This window comes from Oncorhynchus nerka, linkage group LG7 (genome assembly GCF_034236695.1).
Source record: "Oncorhynchus nerka isolate Pitt River linkage group LG7, Oner_Uvic_2.0, whole genome shotgun sequence".
Lineage (NCBI taxonomy): Eukaryota > Metazoa > Chordata > Actinopteri > Salmoniformes > Salmonidae > Oncorhynchus > Oncorhynchus nerka.
In genome coordinates, this window is record NC_088402.1 from 87,959,233 (window position 1) to 87,979,938 (window position 20,706).

Genomic DNA, 20,706 nt, shown 5'->3' on the forward strand with positions numbered 1-20,706 from the left:
AACGAAAACCAAAAACAGCCTATACATGTGTCTACAAACCTCTAACAAGGACATCAAGACACACAGGACAATCACCCACAATACAACCAAAGAATATGGCTGCCTAAATATGGTTCCCAATCAGAGACAACGGTAAACACCTGCCTCTGATTGAGAACCACTTCAGACAGCCATAGACTCTCCCAGAACACCCCACTAAGCTACAATCCCACTAAGCTACACACCACATACAAAAACCCATGTCACACCCTGGCCTGACCAAAACATAAAGAAAAACACAAAATACTTCGACCAGGGCGTGACAAATAAAATGTTGCAGCTACAATGTATTATTTTAAGATAACAGAAGTACAGGTTCAACTCCATTTTAGGTTATGATTTGAATTTTTTTACATTTGGTTTCCACATGTCTTACAGTTACCTAAACCCACCGGCTAAACATAAACAGATGAATATGTCTGTTGAATAAGCATGCTATTACCGCAGCTATTTATTTATGAGAGTTATATGTCTGCAGGGGCTTTTCCTAGAAACTCAGCAACTAATAAAAAATCTAAAGATGTATGTGTTAATACAGCACTCGCCGTCGCTGTAGAATGTGCCGTGCTTCTACACCTGCATTGCTTGCTGTTTGGGGTTTTAGGCTGGGTTTCTGTACAGCACTTTGAGATATCAGCTGATGTACGAAGGGCTATATAAATACATTTGATTTGATTTGATTTGAATATAAGAAACAGTACTTTTAGATTCGCATTATGTCAGAGTCACTCTTCTAACCAAATGTCGTGCAATCTTTTGGCTTGAACAAAGCCAAAACATCCTAACGTAATTATTAGATCATTTCCCTAATTGTATTGGTCAAAATACTTCACCAGAAATGTAGCTAAAAAAGGGTTCATTGATAGGAAGTGATGTACTGGGCTAAATGTGTAGATTAGTATATTTTGGAAAACCCCTGAACAATAACATAAAGCCTAGTCCCTGTGGGAGTGGTGATGACTGGTATAGGCAGAGAGGAGGAGGAGGGGGTGATGACTGGTATAGACAGAGAGGAGGGTGGGGTGGGGGGGGGAGGTGTTAAGAGGGTGTCTAAGACTGAGAGCATAAATACTGAACCCAAAGCACCAAGGTCACAAAGGAGAACGACAACAAGTCTCAAGAGCCGGCCACAACAAAGAGATTGAACAGCAACAAGAGCCAAGGGAGAAACTGTGCTTTTTTTTGTGTGTGTGTGTCGGCGAGAGAGCATTCATCTTCATTGACTGTCTATCTGGCACATTCTTGCATCTTCTCTGTCACCTTTGGTCTCACCATGAGAAGAGTTCTGGCTTTGTTTGTGTTGGGGACGTGTATGCTGAGTGGATGGTGCGTTCCCCTGAAGAAGTCTGTGTCCGTCACGTTCCCTGGAGATGTCCTCAAGAACATGACGGATACGGAGCTGGCAGAAGTGAGTAGCCAATAGATGAATAGAGATTTGATCTTTGTCTATGAACAGATGCTTCGTTCCTCCTGTTTTCTGTTCTGAAGACGAAACACATGACGTGAGGGTGGGACATTTCTTTATGGTCACTAAAGAAATGTGGGTGTTGTCCAACGTCTTCATGTTTCAATGTTTTGGATTACGCCAAACTAAAGGGACACTAAATTCTGCATAGTTGGACTTCATTTTATGATTTGCAATAATCTCAAGATTTGCTATAATCTTATCATCGTAATTTATCATCAGAACTACCTGAAGCAGACATGTATGTGTTATAATTTGACCTCATTTCATGAATTTGCAATGATGTAATTAATCAAATAATCTCACGGTATTCATTATTTCCTACCTCCAGAGCTACTTGAAGAGGTTTGGCTACATGGACGTTCAGCACCGCAGCGGTTTCCAGTCCATGGTGTCCACCTCCAAGGCTCTAATGAGAATGCAGAGGCAGATGGGGTTGGAGGAGACAGGGACGCTGGACAAGTCTACGGTAGCAGCCATGAAGGCACCTCGCTGCGGGGTCCCTGACGTACGCTCCTACCAGACCTTCCAGGGGGACCTGAAATGGGACCATCACGACATTACGTACAGGTATGGTGGAAGATGGGATAATATAACCAAAAGACTGCACAGAGTGATGCTCCTAATACCTCTTGGTGCGTTGATGTATATTCATTAGCCCAGTAGCTAAGTGTAATGAGATGCATGAATTATGTTACAACCCTTTTCCTGACTGAGACATTCCAGAGTTATGTCTGATGCCTCAACAGACTTGAGTTGGAAATAGATACCTGAAACGGTGTGCTAATAGCGCATTGCAAAACAATGGCCTACGATACACTCTAATTGAATCTGTGGATGTTGACTGCCATAGTGAGTTTGACCGTACTCTCTTGCTTTTCTCTCTAGGATCCTGAACTACTCTCCAGACATGGTAGCCTCTCTGATAGACGACGCCTTCGCCAGAGCCTTCAAGGTGTGGAGTGATGTCACCCCTCTCACCTTCACGCGACTCTTCGACGGCATCGCTGACATCATGGTGTCATTTGGAAAAGCAGGTAAGAAGGGCTGCAGTAACTGTACGTAGCCTGGGATCCGAATGGACGCTTTGTTTTTCACCCATTGTTTCACTTCAGTGAAAAGGGAGCATATCATTTTGGAATCCAGGCTATGCAATATGTACCATATCATCTGACAGCAACAATTAAACAACCTCAGCCTCCCAGAAAATGTACGTTTTAAACATATCTCGAAATTGAAGAGTAGACATCCAAATAAATCTTTATTGAAGAAACATGAAAGGAAGGAACTGAATTGACCCCGACTCTGCATGAAATGAATGCCGTTCATTCAATGCCTTGTTATTTTCCAGACCATGGAGACGGCTACCCCTTCGATGGTAAGGACGGCCTTCTGGCCCACGCCTTCCCCCCTGGTGAGGGCATACAGGGAGACGCCCACTTTGACGACGACGAAAACTGGACCCTCGGCAAAGGAGCAGGTCAGCATGGTGTATAGTCAAACCTGGCTGTTTCAGGCAGGCAGTATTTCATGGATCTATGACTCCCCCTACTGTCCATTTTAAGCATTTTCTTGACTGAGATTGAAATGAATTATATGCCTCTGCCAACATCTTAACATCAATCTGTAGGGTTGAATCCTTGAGCTGCAGTGAGCCATTTTTTGGGGTCACTTATATGTATTTAATAATGTCGGACATAGCTATCGTTCACAAGTTCACCCAATAAAAACATCACTTTTTTGTTCCAGCTGTGAAGACTAGCTTTGGCAACGCAGAGGGTGCTCTGTGCCACTTCCCTTTTTCCTTCGAGGGCAAGCAGTACTCCACCTGCACCACGAAGGGGCGCTCTGACAACCTGCCCTGGTGTGCCACCACAGCCGACTACGGAAGAGACAAGAAATTCGGCTTCTGTCCAAGTGAACGTAAGATTGACAGTTAATACTTGAGAGGAATGATTGGTCAGAAAGTATTTTTGACAGAGTGTGCTATGACATGCCTCTAATCATATGCCCCTCCCTCTTTCTCTATTTCTTTCTTTCTCTCTCTCTCTCTCTCTCTCTCTCTCTCTCTCTCTCTCGCTCCATCTCTCTCACTCCATCTCTCTCTCTCTCTCGCTCCATCTCTCTCTCTCTCTCTCTCTCTCTCTCTCTCTCTCTCACTCCATCTCTCTCTCTCTCTCTCTCTCTCTCTCTCTCTCTCGCTCCATCTCTCTCTCTCTCACTCCATCTCTCTCTCTCTCACTCCATCTCTCTCTCTCTCTCTCCATCTCTCTCTCTCTCTCTCTCTCTCCATCCATCTCTCTCTCTCTCTCTCGCTCCATCTCTCTCTCTCACTCCATCTCTCTCTCTCTCTCTCTCTCTCTCTCACACAGTTCTGTACACATTTGACGGAAACAGCAACGGCAAAGCATGTGTGTTCCCCTTTGTGTTTCTCGGGGAGACATATGAAGGTTGCACGACGGAAGGCCGCAGCGATGGATACCGCTGGTGTTCCACCACAGACAACTTTGACAAGGATAAGAAATTTGGCTTCTGTCCCAACAGAGGTGAGGGATTGTCACTGTCACCACTACCAGACCTGGGTTCAAATAGTATTAATTTTATTTCAAATATTTTGAGTGTTTGATTGAGCCTGACAGGAGTAGCAAATGGGTGTGTTTTTGGGCCTATCCACTGATTCCATTGCACCAAGAAAAATCAATCGAGCACAGTTCAAATGAAATAGTATTTAAACCCAGGTCTGATCGCTGTCACACATACATTAATCACTAGCCTGCCGTCAGTGACACATGTTCGCTAATAGTATTGTGTCTGTGTGTTATGACAGATACGGCTGTGATTGGTGGAAACTCTGAGGGAGAGCCGTGTCACTTCCCCTTCATCTTCCTGGGAAATAAGTATGACTCATGCACCAGCGAGGGACGGGGAGACGGCAGGCTGTGGTGCGCTACCACCAGCAACTTTGACGCAGACACGAAATGGGGCTTCTGCCAAGATAGGGGTGAGTGATATAGACAGCGTCAGTGCCCCTACCGTGCTGACTCAAACTGATGGCTGACAGTCAGAGACAAACTGCTGGCTGACAGTCAGAGACAAACTGATGGCTGACAGTCAGAGACAAACTGATGGCTGACAGTCAGAGACAAACTGATGGCTGACAGTCAGAGACAAACTGCTGGCTGACAGTCAGAGACAAACTGCTGGCTGACAGTCAGAGACAAACTGCTGGCTGACAGTCAGAGACAAACGCCGGTTTCAAACTATTGCGCCGACTCGAACCGCTGAGTCAGATCATTTCCTTTCACATTGTCCTTTCCAGCATGGTTCTAGGTGGATGCATAACCAGCTCAATAGTATGGAAACTGTGTATTATAGTAGGTGCACTAGCCTGATCCCAGATCTGTTTGTAGCCAGTTAGCCTGGTCCCAGACCTGTTTGTAGCCAGTTAGCCTGATCCCAGATCTGTTTGTAGCCAGTTAGCCTGATCCCAGATCCGTTTGTTGCCAGTTAGCCTGATCCCAGACCTGTTTGTTGTCAGTTAGCCTGGTCCCAGACCTGTTTGTAGCCAGTTAGCCTGATCCCAGATCCGTTTGTAGCCAGTTAGCCTGATCCCAGACCTGATTATTGGCAGTTAGCCTGGTTCCAGACCTGTTTGTTGTCAGTTAGCCTGGTCCCAGACCTGTTTGTAGCCAGTTAGCCTGGTCCCAGACCTGCTTGTTGCCAGTTAGCCTGGTCCCAGATCTGATTGTTGCCAGTTAGCCTGGTCCCAGATCTGATTGTTGCCAGTTAGCCTGGTCCCAGATCTGTTTATTGTCAGTTAGCCTGATCCCAGACCTGTTTGTTGTCAGTTAGCCTGGTCCCAGACCTGTTTGTAGCCAGTTAGCCTGATCCCAGATCCGTTTGTAGCCAGTTAGCCTGATCCCAGACCTGTTTATTGCCAGTTAGCCTGGTTCCAGACCTGTTTGTTGTCAGTTAGCCTGGTCCCAGACCTGTTTGTTGCCAGTTAGCCTGGTCCCAGACCTGTTTGTTGCCAGTTAGCCTGGTCCCAGATCTGATTGTTGCCAGTTAGCCTGGTCCCAGACCTGTTTGTAGCCAGTTAGCCTGGTCCCAGACCTGCTTGTTGCCAGTTACCCTGGTCCCAGATCTGATTGTTGCCAGTTAGCCTGGTCCCAGACCTGTTTATGGCCAGTTAGCCTGGTCCCAGATCTGATTGTTGCCAGTTAGCCTGGTCCCAGATCTGTTTATTGTCAGTTAGCCTGATCCCAGACCTGTTTGTAGCCAGTTAGCCTGGTCCCAGATCTGTTTGTTGACAGTTAGCCTGGTCCCAGATCAGTTTGTTGTCAGTTAGTAAATGTCAAGCCAAACATGACAATGTGTGACGGGTAGTTAGCATGATAGCACAAACAATACTGACACTCAGGCTACAGGTGCAAACCACAGCTGACTTAATGATGTGTTTCTACTCACCCTCTCCTCTCTCAGGCTACAGTCTGTTCCTGGTTGCGGCCCATGAGTTTGGTCATGCCCTGGGTCTGGACCACTCCAACATCAGAGACGCCCTCATGTATCCCATGTACAGCTACGTGGAAGACTTCTCCCTGCATGAAGATGATGTTGAAGGCATTCACTATCTCTATGGTATGATATTATCACCATGTGACGTGATTAGAAAAGGCATTTTCACTGTATTTGAAACTTGATTATGCAATATCACTAGTCAGGGTCCTAGATCTGTTTGTGCTGTCTTGAGTGACACACAGACCTCCCGCTGGGCACATACGTCAGTTTAACTTCTAGCTTTGATTTACATCTAACTGTGAATTCAACGTGAAATCAACAGCAAATGTCACCATGTCATTAGATTTAGGTTAAAAATGCCCATTGATGATTTTCTGCAAATCCGATCAGTTTTCCACATTGACATATCGTCACATACATTTTTTTTGGGGGGTTGAAATGACATAGAAACAATGTTGATTCAACCAGTTTTTGCCAAGTGGGCTGGGACCAGGCTGCAATGTCATGTGATCATACAGGATACACAACATACAGACAACAACGTAGCATTTCCCTATATCACCACAGAGACCAGATGGCAATGGAACAAAAATGACTATAGTTAAGTGTTGTTCATTTCATTTAATTAATTTCCAATATCTTCCCACCCAGGGTCCAAGACAGGCCCTGACCCCATCCCCACCATTCCTTCACCTGGCCCTGAGCCCAAGCCTGACACCACTACCACTAAGTCCACTACCACTACCACCACACTCCCTGTGGACCCATCCCAGAGCCCCTGCCAGATTAACATATTCGACACCATCACAGAAATTGATGGAGACCTGCACTTCTTCAAAGATGGGTGAGCAACCTTTACACTATAAAAAAAAAAGGTTTCTTTGCGGTTCAACACTGCAACCTTTTTTAGGGCTGTGACGTTAAATGGGTGTGTGCCCCTTTAAGAGCGCACAAGAGTTCAAATCAAATCAAATTTTATTTGTCACATGAGCTGAAAACAACAGGTGTAGTAGACCTTACAGTGAAATGCTTACTTACAAGCCCTTAACCAACAATGCAGTTAAGAAAATACCAAAAAAATTAAATCAATAATAATAACAAATGATTAAAGAGCAGCAGTAAATAACAATAGCGAGGCTATATACAGGGGGTACAGGTACAGAGTCAATGTGCGGGGGCACCGGTGTCGAGGTAATATGTACATGTAGGTAGAGTTATTAAAGTGACTACGCATAGATAATAACAGAGACTAGCAGCAGCACAAGGGATGCAAACTGTCTGGGTATCCATTTGATTAGCTGTTCAGGAGTCTTGTGGCTTGGGGGGATAGAAGCTGTTTAGAAGACTCTTGGACCTAGACTTGGTGCTCCGGAGAGAGAAACAGGATAGAGTTATGGGCTAATGGAGAGAGAAACAGAGAGAGAAACATGATAGAGTTATGGGCTAATGGAGAGATAACCAGAGAGAGAAACAGGATAGAGTTATGGGCTAATGGAGAGAGAAACGGAGAGAGAAACAGGATAGAGTTATGGGCTAATGGAGAGATAAACGGAGAGAGAAACAGGATAAGAGTTGTGGGCTAATGGAGAGATAAACAGAGAGAGAAACAGGATAGAGTTATGGGCTAATGTAGAGATAAACGGAGAGAGAAACAGGATAGAGTTATGGGCTAATGGAGAGATAACCAGGATAGAGTTATGGGCTAATGGAGAGATAAACAGGATAGAGTTATGGGCTAATGGAGAGATAAACAGAGAGAGAAACAGGATAGAGTTATGGGCTAATGGAGAGATAACCAGAGAGAGAAACAGGATAGAGTTATGGGCTAATGGAGAGATAAACGGAGAGAGAAAAAGGATAGAGTTATGGGCTAATGGAGAGATAACCAGGGAGAGAAACAGGATAGAGTTATGGGCTAATGGAGAGATAAACAGGATAGTTATGGGCTAATGGAGAGATAACCAGAGAGATAAACAGGAAGTTTACAGGACAGAATGCAAATAAAGGAGCCACATATTTCTCCCGCTGGAGTCCCCACTTACTACTCAGCACAGCTACACCACAACGACCATTAGAGCTAATGAACACTTGTTGGTTCTTTCTAGAAACCATTTCTTCTAACAGTGTAGCCCATTATCTTACAATGTAAATAATAGCGTTGAAATGTAGCTAAATTCATAATTGTGATGTTTTTTTTTGCTGAATCCAATAGGCAATATTGGAGGATGTCGAGCAAGACTGATGGTGGCCTGGAGGGTCCGTTCTCCATGTCAAAGAGGTGGCCGGCTGTGCCAGTCGTCGTTGACACGGCCTTCGAGGACCTTGCGACCAAGAAAATCTACTTCTTCTCAGGTAAACATAATATACACACACACCATTTTTTAAATTTAACTAGGCAAGTCAGTTAAGAACAAATTCTTACTTACAATGACGGCCCAGGAACAGTGGGTTAAACTGCCTTGTTCTGGAGAAGAACAACTGATTTTTACCTTGTCAGTTTGGGGATTCAATCTAGCAACCTTTCGGTTACTTGCCCAATGCTCTAACCACTAGGCTACCTGCCGCCCCTACACTCTAACCACTAGGCTACCTGCCGCCTCTACACTCTAACCACTAGGCTACCTGCAGCCCCTACACTCTAACCACTAGGCTACCTGCCGCCCCTACACTCTAACCACTAGGCTACCTGCAGCCCCTACACTCTAACCACTAGGCTACCTGCCGCCCCTACACTCTAACCACTAGGCTACCTGCCGCCCCTACACTCTAACCACTAGGCTACCTGCCGCCCCTACACTCTAACCACTAGGCTACCTGCCGCCCCTACACTCTAACCACTAGGCTACCTGCCGCCCCTACACTCTAACCACTAGGCTACCTGCCGCCCCTACACTCTAACCACTAGGCTACCTGCCGCCCCTACACTCTAACCACTAGTCTGCCTGCCGCCCCTACACTCTAACCACTAGGCTACCTTCCGCCCCTACACTCTAACCACTAGTCTACCCGCCGCCCCTACACTCTAACCACTAGGCTACCTGCCGCCCCTACACTCTAACCACTAGGCTACCTGCCGCCCCTACACTCTAACCACTAGGCTACCTGCCGCCCCACATCACTCTAACCTTTGTCTCTGTTGTCCCACAGGCACCAGGTTCTGGGTGTATACAGGACAGAGTCTCCTGGGACCCCGCAGCATTGAGAAACTGGGTCTGTCCTCCACTGTAGAGAAGGTGGAGGGAGCACTGCAGAGAGGGAAAGGCAAGGTGCTCCTCTTCAGTGGAGAGAACTACTGGAGGTGAGTCAATCCCGAGTTCACATGGGAGGACTGGGTGCTGAGATAAGGTTCTGGGTTCAAGTTTCGAAGGGATCACACGCATACTAGAAATGTATGCATTGACTGTATTGTAAATTGCTTTGGATTAGAAGTGACTGTATTGTAAAATTGCTTTGGATTAGAAGTGACTGCTAAGTGGCAGAATATAATAGTATTAGCTGTATCATTTCATACAGCAAAACAACCTCCAAACGTAACTGGAAGTGGATCAGTAGAACTCAATGGAGGATTGGATGTATAACTATTTAGTGTATGTGTAGGTCTGTGTCGTAATAACCAAACCAAATGTGTCTGATCCTTACAGGCTGGATGTGGAGGGCCAGAAAATCGACATGGGATATCCTCGCTTCACAGACCTGGTCTTTGGAGGAGTTCCCCTCGATTCCCACGATGTGTTCCAATTCAAGGGTAAATATTCAACTATATTTCTCCACTCACACCGTAGGCTTTTTGATAAGAAACAGCATAAGTATTGCAGCAAACTGACAAGTTTATATTTTTGATAAAGGGATTGACATGGATTATTCCCGTTCTTAATTAAAGGGGATCCTTATTTGTATTGGGGATGCTCAGCCAGCCTCCTGTAATTGGAACCATGGCAACAAGACACTTCACACTGCTGTGTACCATTGTGTGTACTAAACACACAACACGTGAAAGAAGATTAATCCTTGTGATTGTTTGTATTGTAGGCAACTCCTACTTCTGCCGGGATAGTTTCTACTGGCGAATGAACTCCAACAGACAGGTGGACCGTGTGGGATACGTGAAGTACGATCTCCTGAACTGCAGTGGCTCTTAACTATGGGGGCTGAAGAACCCTTTCAATAGGGCCTCTTAGAGTAGGGTTCCATATCTGTTTGTTGCCGTCTTGCCAACTTATATATTTACATTGAAAGTAATTTAGCAGACACTCTTATCCAGAGCGACTTGAGAATGACGGCCAGTGTCTTAAGGTACGGTTTGTGTTTATGCAGTACCGTTTGGAAAGTTGAAACGTCACCCCAAAGCTTGTGTTTTGTAAAATGATTGGCCACCTTCCATGTACCAACAGTAGAATGGGTACTTTCCTTCAAACGGCGTGTGAGTCAACAGGTTCCTGTCATTTAACCTAGACTAGGGTCCAGAGAGATATAACCACAGCTCCAGCAGAATCGATTCAAAATCTGTTGTGGCTTTCACCTGTCTCCCTGGCACAGATATTTTGGATGAGACATGAATTTATATTTATTTATATTGCTCTTCAGTTTTATTTTTGCGTTCAACAATACAATGTGTTTATTTAGAGTTATTTTTTTATATTTTTGAACTGGCTCAAAAGCCATGCATTCTGCACTGAATGGCACGACATGGTCTCTCTCACTTAAGTTATTTTAGTATGTAAATCAATGTTTTGTATTAGAACAGAACTGAAAATTCAATAAACAAATAGCACTTTCATTATCAGTCCTTGTCTATGTCACCATGTAGCTAGCTAATCATCTTGTGCAGCTAGCTGTCTTCCTCTCTGCTGTCAACACAGTGAGGCGCCGCATAAACACACAAAACTATGTAATGTGTTGGTCCCATGTTTCATAAGCTGAAATAAAGGATCTGCGGACATTGTCCATACACACAAAAGCTTATTTCTCAAATTTTGTGCACAAATTTTACATTCGTTACTGAGCATTTCCCCTTTGCCAAGATAATCCATCCACCTGACAGGTGTGGCATATCAAGAAGCTGATTAAACACCATTATCATTACACATGTGCACCTTGTGCTGGGGACAATCAAATTTTAATTTCTCTACCATAAGCCTCAAGTCATTTTATAGATTTTGGCAGTACGTCCAAGCCGACCTCACAACCGCAGACCATGAGTATGACATTGTACGGGTGAGCGGTTTGCTGATGTCAACAGAAAGCCCCATGATGGCGGTGGGGTTATGGTATGGGCAGGCATAGGCTACAGACAACAAAATGGCATTTTATCAATGGCAATTTGAATGCACAGAGATACTGTGGAAAGATCCTGAGGCCTATTGTCGTACCATTCATCCACCGCCATCACCTCATGTTTCAGCATAATGCATAGCCCCATGTCGCAAGAATCTGTACACAACTCCTGGAATCTGAAAATGTCCCAGTTCTTCCATGGCCTGCATACTCAGACATGTCACCCATTGAGCATGTTTGGGATGCTCTGGATCAACGTGTACGACAGCATGTTCCAGTTCCCGCTAATATTCAGCATCTTCACACAGCTACTGAAGAGGTGTGGGACAACATTCCACAATCAACAGCCTGATCAACTCTATGGAGATGTGCAGCGCTGCACGAGGCAAATGGTGGTCACACCAGATACTGATTGGTTCTCTGAGCCACGCCCCTACTTTTTTTTTGTATGTTTTCCCAGTCATGTGACATCCATAGATTAGGGTTTACGAATATATTTCAAGTGACTGATTTCCTTATATGAACTGTAACTCTGTAAAATATTTTGAAATAGAGCTATGCCTGTTTTTTTGTTGAAATTCCACACAGCAGAGCCAGAGAGACTGAGCCAAACATCCAGCGTTATTAGCCACTGCCATTATGTAAATAGATACCTTGTATCATCTAACCAAACATCAAGCTACTATTTACAACTATAGTAGAATATTTTACAGCCATAACTACTGATTTTCCGAAACATTGCAGCATGTTCGCGCTACAATTGATATTGTTAATGCGCCCAGCACGCCGCTCGTTGGTAAATAATCTAATACGTCTTAATCTGGAAACAATAGACCTGTAATTTGCCATACGGTGCTCTATTGAAACTAACAAGATTTAAGACCTGCCATTAATATCATGAAAAAAAACAAGGAGCACATTTTAAAACAGCTTCCACTTTTCAGCAAAACAGAGAAATAAGATCCGGTCGGTCAAACAGGAAGTGAGGAGATACTGATGGCGCCCGACTAGAATGGAGGAGCAATTATCGCGTACAACTTCTTATACAGTTTTGTCGTGTCTACTAAGTCATAAACAAATTCAACTCGCAATACACAGTAAGTAAAAATCTCAAGGAATCTCGTGTTATATAGATACATTAATAAAATTTTCTTCAGGGACGGACGTTGGACGGTCTGTTTTTTTTTTACTGAGGCCCTCGAGGTCCCTCCGCCTTAGTAGGTTTTAGAATGCCTGAATGCAAAAACGTGGGCTCGCAGAGCAGGCAGGAGAGAGGGCAGCTAGGCCTGTTGAAATCCATAAAGATGGGTCGTTGCTAGCTCACACGCTGAACTCAAGTTGTGTTTAGTTAGAGTTGTCAACATGTAAAAATAAACAATAAGGACTGTTTGCGCTATTATATCAACCACGAAGTATATAACTATGCCACTGACCTTGTTGCATGTTGATGTGCAACCTCACGTCAGCAGGTTTATTAGCAGGATCTGAACGGCTTGTCCGAGAGCCTTGTTGTCTTCCCAGAAAAACTACTATTACTAGTTTAGCTACTAGATAGTATATTTGCCTCTAAAGGTCGCCAATGTGCTGTCTAAGCGCAAAGAAGAAGGAAACCACGTCCAGCGCAATTAACATTTACAGTTAGCGATGAAGCTAGCAAGCTCTCCAATACAGTGTTCCATCTAGTGTCAGTAATATTTACCTCCACTGACTTCTCTAATGATCCTCAGAAATGCTACTCTACAGAAACTCCTTAAACTTATTTGCAATAATCTGCAGTTCACACAATCAATATCCAATAAAAGGTACACACATTTTGTGTAAAAGCACACTAATGAAATAGTATGAAAGTTAAACTGGTATCCATCATCATGTCTCAGTCTCAATTATGTCTCTGTAGTGTGGCGCAGCGGTCTAATGCATTGCATCTTAGTGCTAGAGGCAACACTACAGACCCTGGTTCGATTCCAGGCTGTAACACAACCGGCCGTGATTGGGAGTCCCACGGGGCGGTGTACAATTGGCCCAGCGTTGTGTAGGTTAGGGTTTGGCTGGGGTAGGCCATTAGAGCACAGATGTCTCAAGGGTTAGAACATAATGTTGACAATACCAAGGTTGTGGGTTTGATTCCCTCACACTGAACATGTGCCACTCATAAGACCCGTGTGTCTTAGTTGGTAAAGCATAGTGTTTGCAATGCCAGGGTTGTGGGTTTGATTCCCCACCGGGGACCGGTATGAAAATGTACATACTCACTACTGTATGTCTACTAAATTACTAAAACAAAAATATTTTTTTGGGAGGGTAAACTGACTTTCTATTCTTAAAGCTAATGACCATATTATTTTCTATCCTAGATGGAAGGGGAGATAGAGGTGGAGAGCAGCAGTGATGTGGGTCCGTCGGGGTCCGGGATGGAGGAGCCGTCGGAGAGCGGTATGGGCATGGAGTCGTCGGAGGCCATGTCTGCAGACAGCAGTGACGCAGCGGCACCACACGCCTCACGCCACCACAGCCAGCACCGCCATGGGCACGGTCACCATGGGCACGGTCACCATGGCCAGGCCCCAGAGTCAGACTGCCATGTGGGACAAAGCTCAGAGGGTATCCCGGTAAGAACAACACCACTATGTGAACTGTTCAGAATCCTTAAACTTTATTGCTATTCAACATCAAATCAAATTGTATTCGTTACATGCACATGCTTGGTAAACAACGAGTGTGGACTAACAGGGAAATGCTTACTTACGGGCCTTTCCCAACAACGCAGAGTGAAAGAAAATAGAGAAATAATAGAAAAGTAAAACATGTAATAATTGATACACAACGTGTAACTATAACTTGGCTATATACACAGGGTACCAGTACAGAGTCGATGTGCAGGGATATGAGGTAAATGAGGTACACATAACTATGAATACATTGACAGATAGTAAACAGAAGCAGCAGCGTATGTGATGAGTCACAAAAAGTTGGTGCAAAAAGTGCCAATGCAGATAGTTAACCAAATAGCTAACCTAACAACTATTAGCAGTCTTATGGCTTGGGGGTACTACCCTCTGTAGCGCCTTGCGGTCTGATGCCGAGCAGCTGCCATACCAGGCGGTGATGCAACCAGTCAAGATGCTTTCAATGGTGCAGCTGTAGAACTTTTTGAGTATCTGATGACACATGCCAAATCTTTTCTGCCTCCTGAGGGGGAATAGGCTTTGTTGTGCTTTTTTCACAACTGTGTTGGTGTGTTTGGACCATGATAGATCCTAAAAGAGATCAAAACGTTTAATCTGTAATGGTAATACAAGGGAAGCCTGTGTGTTTGCAATGATAATCATAATACATTTTAATAAAGCGCTTTTCAAGAATCCAAAGACTGTTCAGCGTTTGAATGGCTCGGTAGGGTCTCTGGTAATACCTTTCAGTTAGTCTCCATCTCCTCTCACGCGTGTTTCTGTGTTTCCAGGCGTTCTTACCAGAGACCAGCTCCAGTACAGACGTCACCCACCACAGAGCCACCGTCCACCTCCCAGACTCCTCCTCTGTGGCCCAGTCCACCAGCGTCTCCACCGTAACCCAGTCCATCTTGGTGTCCGGGTCGGCCCAGGTGAGCATCTCTAATATTCAAGAGCACCCTGGTTGACCCCCATAGCCAGCTTAGGTACCGGCCGGCCTAGCTGTCGTACTAGCTACTGGCCGTACTAGCTACCGTACTAGCTGCCGGCCGTACTAGCTACCAGCCATATTAGCTACCAGCCGTACTAGCTACCGGCCGTATTAGCTACCAGTCGTACTAGCTACCGGCCGTACTAGCTACCAGCCGTACTAGCTACCGGCCGTACTAGCTTCCATACTAGCTGCCGGCCGTACTAGCTACCGGCCATACTAGCTACCGGCCCTACTAGCTACCAGCCGAATTAGCTACCAGCCGTACTAGCTACCGGCCGTACTAGCTACCGGCCGTACTAGCTACTGTACTAGCTGCCGGCCGTATTAGCTACCAGCCATATTAGCTACCAGCCGTACTAGCTGCCGGCCGTATTAGCTACCGGCCGTACTAGCTACCGTACTAGCTGCCGGCCGTATTAGCTACCGGCCGTACTAGCTACCGGCCGTACTAGCTGCCGGCCGTATTAGCTGCCGGCCGTATTAGCTACCAGCCGTATTTCAGCTACCGCCATACTAGCTACCGGCCGTACTAGCTGCCGGCCGTTAGCTAGCCGGCCGTACTAGCTACCGGCCGTAGCTGCCGGCCGTATTAGCTACCAGCCGTACGGCCGTACTGGCTGCCGGCCGTATTAGCTACCAGCCGTAGCCAGCGTACTAGCTACCGGCCGTCTAGCTACCGTTAGCTGCGTACTAGCTACCTAGTATTAGCTGCCGGCCGTATTAGCTACTGTACTAGCTGCCGTACACCGTAGCTACCGGCCGTACCGCCGTACTAGCTACCGTACTAGCTGCCGGCCGTATTAGCTACCAGCCGTATTAGCTACCAGCCATACTAGCTACCGGCCGTACTAGCTACCGTACTAGCTGCCGGCCGTATTAGCTACCAGACGTATTTGACAGGCAACAGGTGGCAGCCCATGCCGGTCAACAGGCAGAGTTAACTGAGCTAGAGATAATATTTAACACTGCTTACTGCATTTCCAAAGGCGACGGCTTTTACCAAATTCAGACCCATGTTACTTGATGAATTACAAATCAACCCCAACATATGGAAACGAGTGGTCTTCCGTTAAACATTATCTGCACCATAGAGGACACTATCCGGGAAGAGGGTTAGTGCTATCCGGGATCGTTGGGATGTCCCTACTCTAACCATAAAAGCAAGTTGTTGTTTTTTTTAGCTTTTAGCTAGTCTTGTGATGCATTCTACATACCACTAGAGGGATATCTTCAACCACCAACTTACCATCCTGAGACAAGGCTGAGTATAGCTAGTCTTGTGATGCATTCTACATCAAAGCTAACAACTGATGACAATTTTAAGAATAATAGGGACAGTCATTTGCAGTTAAAAAATATATATATTTTCTGAGCTCCTTACTTTTTGAGTGTAGTATTACACTCATATTACTCATATTACATAGTATTACACTCATATTAATGTTAATGTTACATACCCTACATTATTCATCTCATATGCATACGTATATACTGTACTCTATATCATCTACTGCATCCTATGTAATACATGTATCACTAGCCACTTTAACTATGCCACTTTGTTTACATACTCATCTCATATGTATATACTGTACTCGATACCATCTACTGTATCTTGCCTATGCTGCTCTGTACCATCACTCATTCATATATCTTTATGTACATATTCTTTATCCCCTTACACTGTGTATAAGACAGTAGTTTTGGAATTGTTAGTTAGATTACTTGTTGGTTATTACTGCATTGTCGGAACTAGAAGCACAAGCATTTCGCTACACTCGCATTAACATCTGCTAATCATGTGTATGTGACAAATAAAATTTGATTTGATTTTGATATTACATAGTATTACACTCATATTACATAGTATTACACTCATATTACATAGTATTACACTCTCACTTGTCTTTTCTTCTTTCTTCTTCCTAACATTGATTTGGCTAATAGTTGTGTTGAATGTCACTGACTAAGTCGCTTTGGTATAAAAAAAAAAGCATCTGCTAAACGGCAGTATATTGTATTACAGGTGACAGTCCACTCCAGTGCAGCGGTGTCAGACTGCGGGGGCATGATGGTGTCAGACTGCACAGCCTCTACCTCCTCAGACCTGGGATCAGCCATAGACAAGATCATAGAGTCCACCATCGGACCTGACATCATGAACGGTGAGGGAATGAAAACCTTTGCCCCCTCAACGAAGGAAATTTGATTCCTAGTAATCATGAAAATATATATAGAACAATAGACACAAACGTAACAAACAATATGAGTACAAATACCCCATTCAGGTCAATTATTATAATTTTTTTTTTTTTTTAAGGACTTGAGTTGGTGTGATTCCTTTGTGGAGAACTGACCACACACTGTAACCTGTCCATCACAGCCAATATATATGTATCCTTGTTCTCCAGGATGTATAGCAGTGACCAGTGCAGAGGACGGAGCTGCCGAGACCAGTGAGGGGCAGTATTTGATACTACAAGGACCAGACGATGGTGAGCTTTTCTCTGAGGACTCTTTGGTATCGACTGTACCTGTTAGGTCTTCCAAGTAGCACCTATATTGCTTTCAGTGGTTTACAGCAGTGGTTCCCAAATGGGTTTAGAGCATGTGGTTGGTTCCCAAATGGGTTTAGAGCATGTGGTTGGTTCCCAAATGGGTTTAGAGCATGTGGTTGGTTCCCAAATGGGTTTAGAGCATGTGGTTGGTTCCCAAATGGGTTTAGAGCATGTGGTTGGTTCCCAAATGGGTTTAGAGCATGTGGTTGGTTCCCAAATGGGTTTAGAGCATGTGGTTGGTTCCCAAATGGGTTTAGAGCATGTGATTGGTTCCCAAATGGTTTTAGAGCATGTGATTGGTTCCCAAATGGTTTTAGAGCATGTGGTTGGTTCCCAAATGGGTTTAGAAATGGGTTTATGTGGTTGGTTCCCAAATGGGTTTAGAGCATGTGGTTGGTTCCCAAATGGGTTTAGAGCATGTGGTTGGTTCCCAAATGGGTTTAGAGCATGTGGTTGGTTCCCAAACGGGTTTAGAGCATGTGGTTCCCAAATGGGTTTAGAGCATGTGGTTCCCAAACGGGTTTAGAGCATGTGGTTCCCAAATGGGTTTAGAGCATGTGGTTGGTTCCCAAACGGGTTTAGAGCATGCGGTTCCCAAACGGGTTTAGAGCAGTGGTTGGTTCCCAAACGGGTTTAGAGTTTGTGGTTCCCAAACGGGTTTAGAGTTTGTGGTTCCCAAACAGGTTTAGAGTTTGTGGTTCCCAAACGGGTTTAGAGTTTGGGAACTACTGTGGCAAAGGGTCGGCAGGGGGGGTCGCAGGCGAAATTGGGTAGTGCATCATCATTTTTAACTTGTCAGAAATGTCTTCATCAACTAGCCCATGTCAGCTAACATTTTTGAGCTAGGTTTTTTAGCCCATAGATTTTGTTATAATGTTTGAGTAACTCAAGTATCACATGAACACATAATACATGGCAAAATGTGTATATTACAGGAAATATGTTTTAAAACGGCAACATTTTATCTGCACCCCATGACAAATTTGTGGAATTGAAAGAAATTATATTTAAACCTGATACATTTTCACTCCGCCAACAAGAAGGGTAAACAGTTTGTGTCATGAACAGTGCTTGTGCCCATACAAGTAGACGTGGCGTGTGCAGGGAGGGGGCGCAGGATGTTCCCCAATGCTGGAATGGGGGGGTCTGAGTGCAATATGTTTTGGAAACTCTTATTTAGAGAACCCATGTTTCAGCAGCCAGTACATTGTACATAGGAAAGTACATTTGTTTTTTTCATGGGAACACAACATGCCTGTCTCTTTCCAGGGGCCCCTATGGTAGCCCACATGTCGTCCTCGGCTCTGTCCAGCCATCACCGCATCGCCATCGAGGCTCTGGGAGAGGGTCCTACCTCCACCTGCCACGACCAGGGGGACATGCAGGGTATGAAATATGCAACCTATGCCAGTGTTTGGTCGTTGTAATGTTTGTTTGTTTTTTTATGAAAGAAAAGCTTCATAAAGATTTCAAGTGAGTGCTGTCCCTTATTTGATTGATATGTTTATGACATGCAAGATAACCTGGATCCAGACCAGCCCTCTGGGAGTCACTCTCACTCCGGCCACTACCCAGACCATGAGGACCAGGACAACCAGCCTCAGCACTCCCACGCGTCCCAGTACATGGAGTGTAGCGGTGGAGATGCAGACGGACCTGATCAGGTATGAAGGACAGACTCAGTTGAGTTTTTTTTTTTTTTTAGCTTGGCCTTTTTAAATCATTGATTTTGTTGTTATTTTACACATCCTTTTTTATGTTCTGTTGTTGGTGCTTGTTTTATCTTCATCACCTTTATGGCTTTTCTGTTTTTTTTGGGGGGGGTGGTGGTATCTGTCATTCCATTGTTTTATGGTGGAGTGTGTTGTGATTTTTAAATGCATTTTAAATAAAGTTTGATTTTGTTTTAACCAGACTGGAGAGTCCTCCTCCTCGTATGTAGACGATGAGGAACCCGACCAGACACGCTCCTCCCGCTCCCTCGTCCGGTCCCGTTTCCCTGAGTACGGTATAGTCGACAACTCTGGCCAGGACCTAAGGGGGTACGTGGAGTGTAGTGGTAGCGGTGCCACCGACTCCAACCCCTCGTCCCCTGCCCGCCTACGACACACCCACTATATGGTGGACTGCAGCGCGGGGACGGGGGCGTACCTGGAGTGTGCCGGGGACGAGGAAGAGGATTCGATGCAGCACCACTCTCGGAGCCACATCGACAGCAGCAGCAGTGCTAACCATTCCCAGAATCACCAAACTCTGTCTAACCACTCCCAGAGTCACCAAACCCTGCGGCAGTATGTGGAGTCCGGGGCTGCGGTTGCAGATTCAGAGCAGCCCGGTTGTTCCAACTCCCACTCTCAGAGTCACCAAACCCTGCGGCAATATATGGAGTCTGGGGCTGCAGATTCGGAACAGCCACGATGTTACCAATACCAGGCTGAGGAAGGGCAAGGAGAGGACCCAGACCAGAACCAGGACCCAGACCAGCCACAGCACTCTGACCAGCAGCAGCCTCAGCACTCCCACTACATGGACACCACCAGCAGCAGCACTGGCCCAGAAGGCGAGGGTTCCACCACAGACCACCACCACCCCCAGGCAGACACCGCAGACTCGGGCTCAGCAGATCATCCACAGGCTATGGAGTGTTCTGAGAGCCAGCCTGGCCCTTACATCAGTAGCAGTGGAACCTACTCCTACCACCCGGAGCCTGAGGTGGAAGAGGCCCCTGAACCTACATGGTCCCCCAGTTTGGAGAGGTCTTCGAGGGGAGAGGAGGAGGAGGGCGGCGTGGTGGGGGGGTCTGGGGCTCCAGTCGTGGAGGAGGGGGCTGGGAGCGGACCAGGGGTCGCCGTCCCCCACACCATGGCTGAACTGGAGGAGATGATGGAGGTGGTGATCGTTCAGCAGTTTAAGTGCAAGATGTGTCCCTACAAGAGTGTCTCCAAAGACACCCTCATCAACCACATGAGAGACAGGCACTTCAAACCCACAGGTACAGTAGCCCCATCACACATAGAAAGAGCTGAGAAACAGGCACTTCAAACCCACAGGTACAGTAGCCCCATCCCTCCTAGAGAGAGCTGAGAGACAGGCACTTCAAACCACAGGTACAGTAGCCCCATCCCTCCTAGAGAGAGCTGAGAGACAGGCACTTCAAACCACAGGTACAGTAGCCCCATCCCACCTAGAGAG

General features: G+C 45.6%; 1 protein-coding gene across 1 annotated transcript in view; it reads left to right on the plus strand.

Moving 5' to 3' along the window:
- Positions 1 to 1,115: 1,115 nt before the first annotated feature.
- Positions 1,116 to 20,706, plus strand: part of LOC115132530 (uncharacterized) — a 58,277-nt gene continuing 38,686 nt past the window's right edge. The window contains exons 1-20 of the mRNA XM_065021104.1: positions 1,116 to 1,447; positions 1,836 to 2,074; positions 2,393 to 2,541; positions 2,856 to 2,984; positions 3,254 to 3,427; positions 3,877 to 4,050; positions 4,332 to 4,505; positions 5,987 to 6,142; positions 6,674 to 6,866; positions 8,235 to 8,374; positions 9,170 to 9,320; positions 9,664 to 9,767; positions 10,052 to 10,158; positions 13,651 to 13,905; positions 14,754 to 14,894; positions 16,983 to 17,121; positions 17,368 to 17,451; positions 18,784 to 18,900; positions 19,033 to 19,178; positions 19,429 to 20,506. Coding sequence (XP_064877176.1) covers positions 1,313 to 1,447; positions 1,836 to 2,074; positions 2,393 to 2,541; positions 2,856 to 2,984; positions 3,254 to 3,427; positions 3,877 to 4,050; positions 4,332 to 4,505; positions 5,987 to 6,142; positions 6,674 to 6,866; positions 8,235 to 8,374; positions 9,170 to 9,320; positions 9,664 to 9,767; positions 10,052 to 10,158; positions 13,651 to 13,905; positions 14,754 to 14,894; positions 16,983 to 17,121; positions 17,368 to 17,451; positions 18,784 to 18,900; positions 19,033 to 19,178; positions 19,429 to 20,506 — 3,985 coding nt within the window. The 5' untranslated portion in view covers positions 1,116 to 1,312. The remainder of the gene's footprint in view (positions 1,448 to 1,835; positions 2,075 to 2,392; positions 2,542 to 2,855; positions 2,985 to 3,253; positions 3,428 to 3,876; positions 4,051 to 4,331; positions 4,506 to 5,986; positions 6,143 to 6,673; positions 6,867 to 8,234; positions 8,375 to 9,169; positions 9,321 to 9,663; positions 9,768 to 10,051; positions 10,159 to 13,650; positions 13,906 to 14,753; positions 14,895 to 16,982; positions 17,122 to 17,367; positions 17,452 to 18,783; positions 18,901 to 19,032; positions 19,179 to 19,428; positions 20,507 to 20,706) is intronic.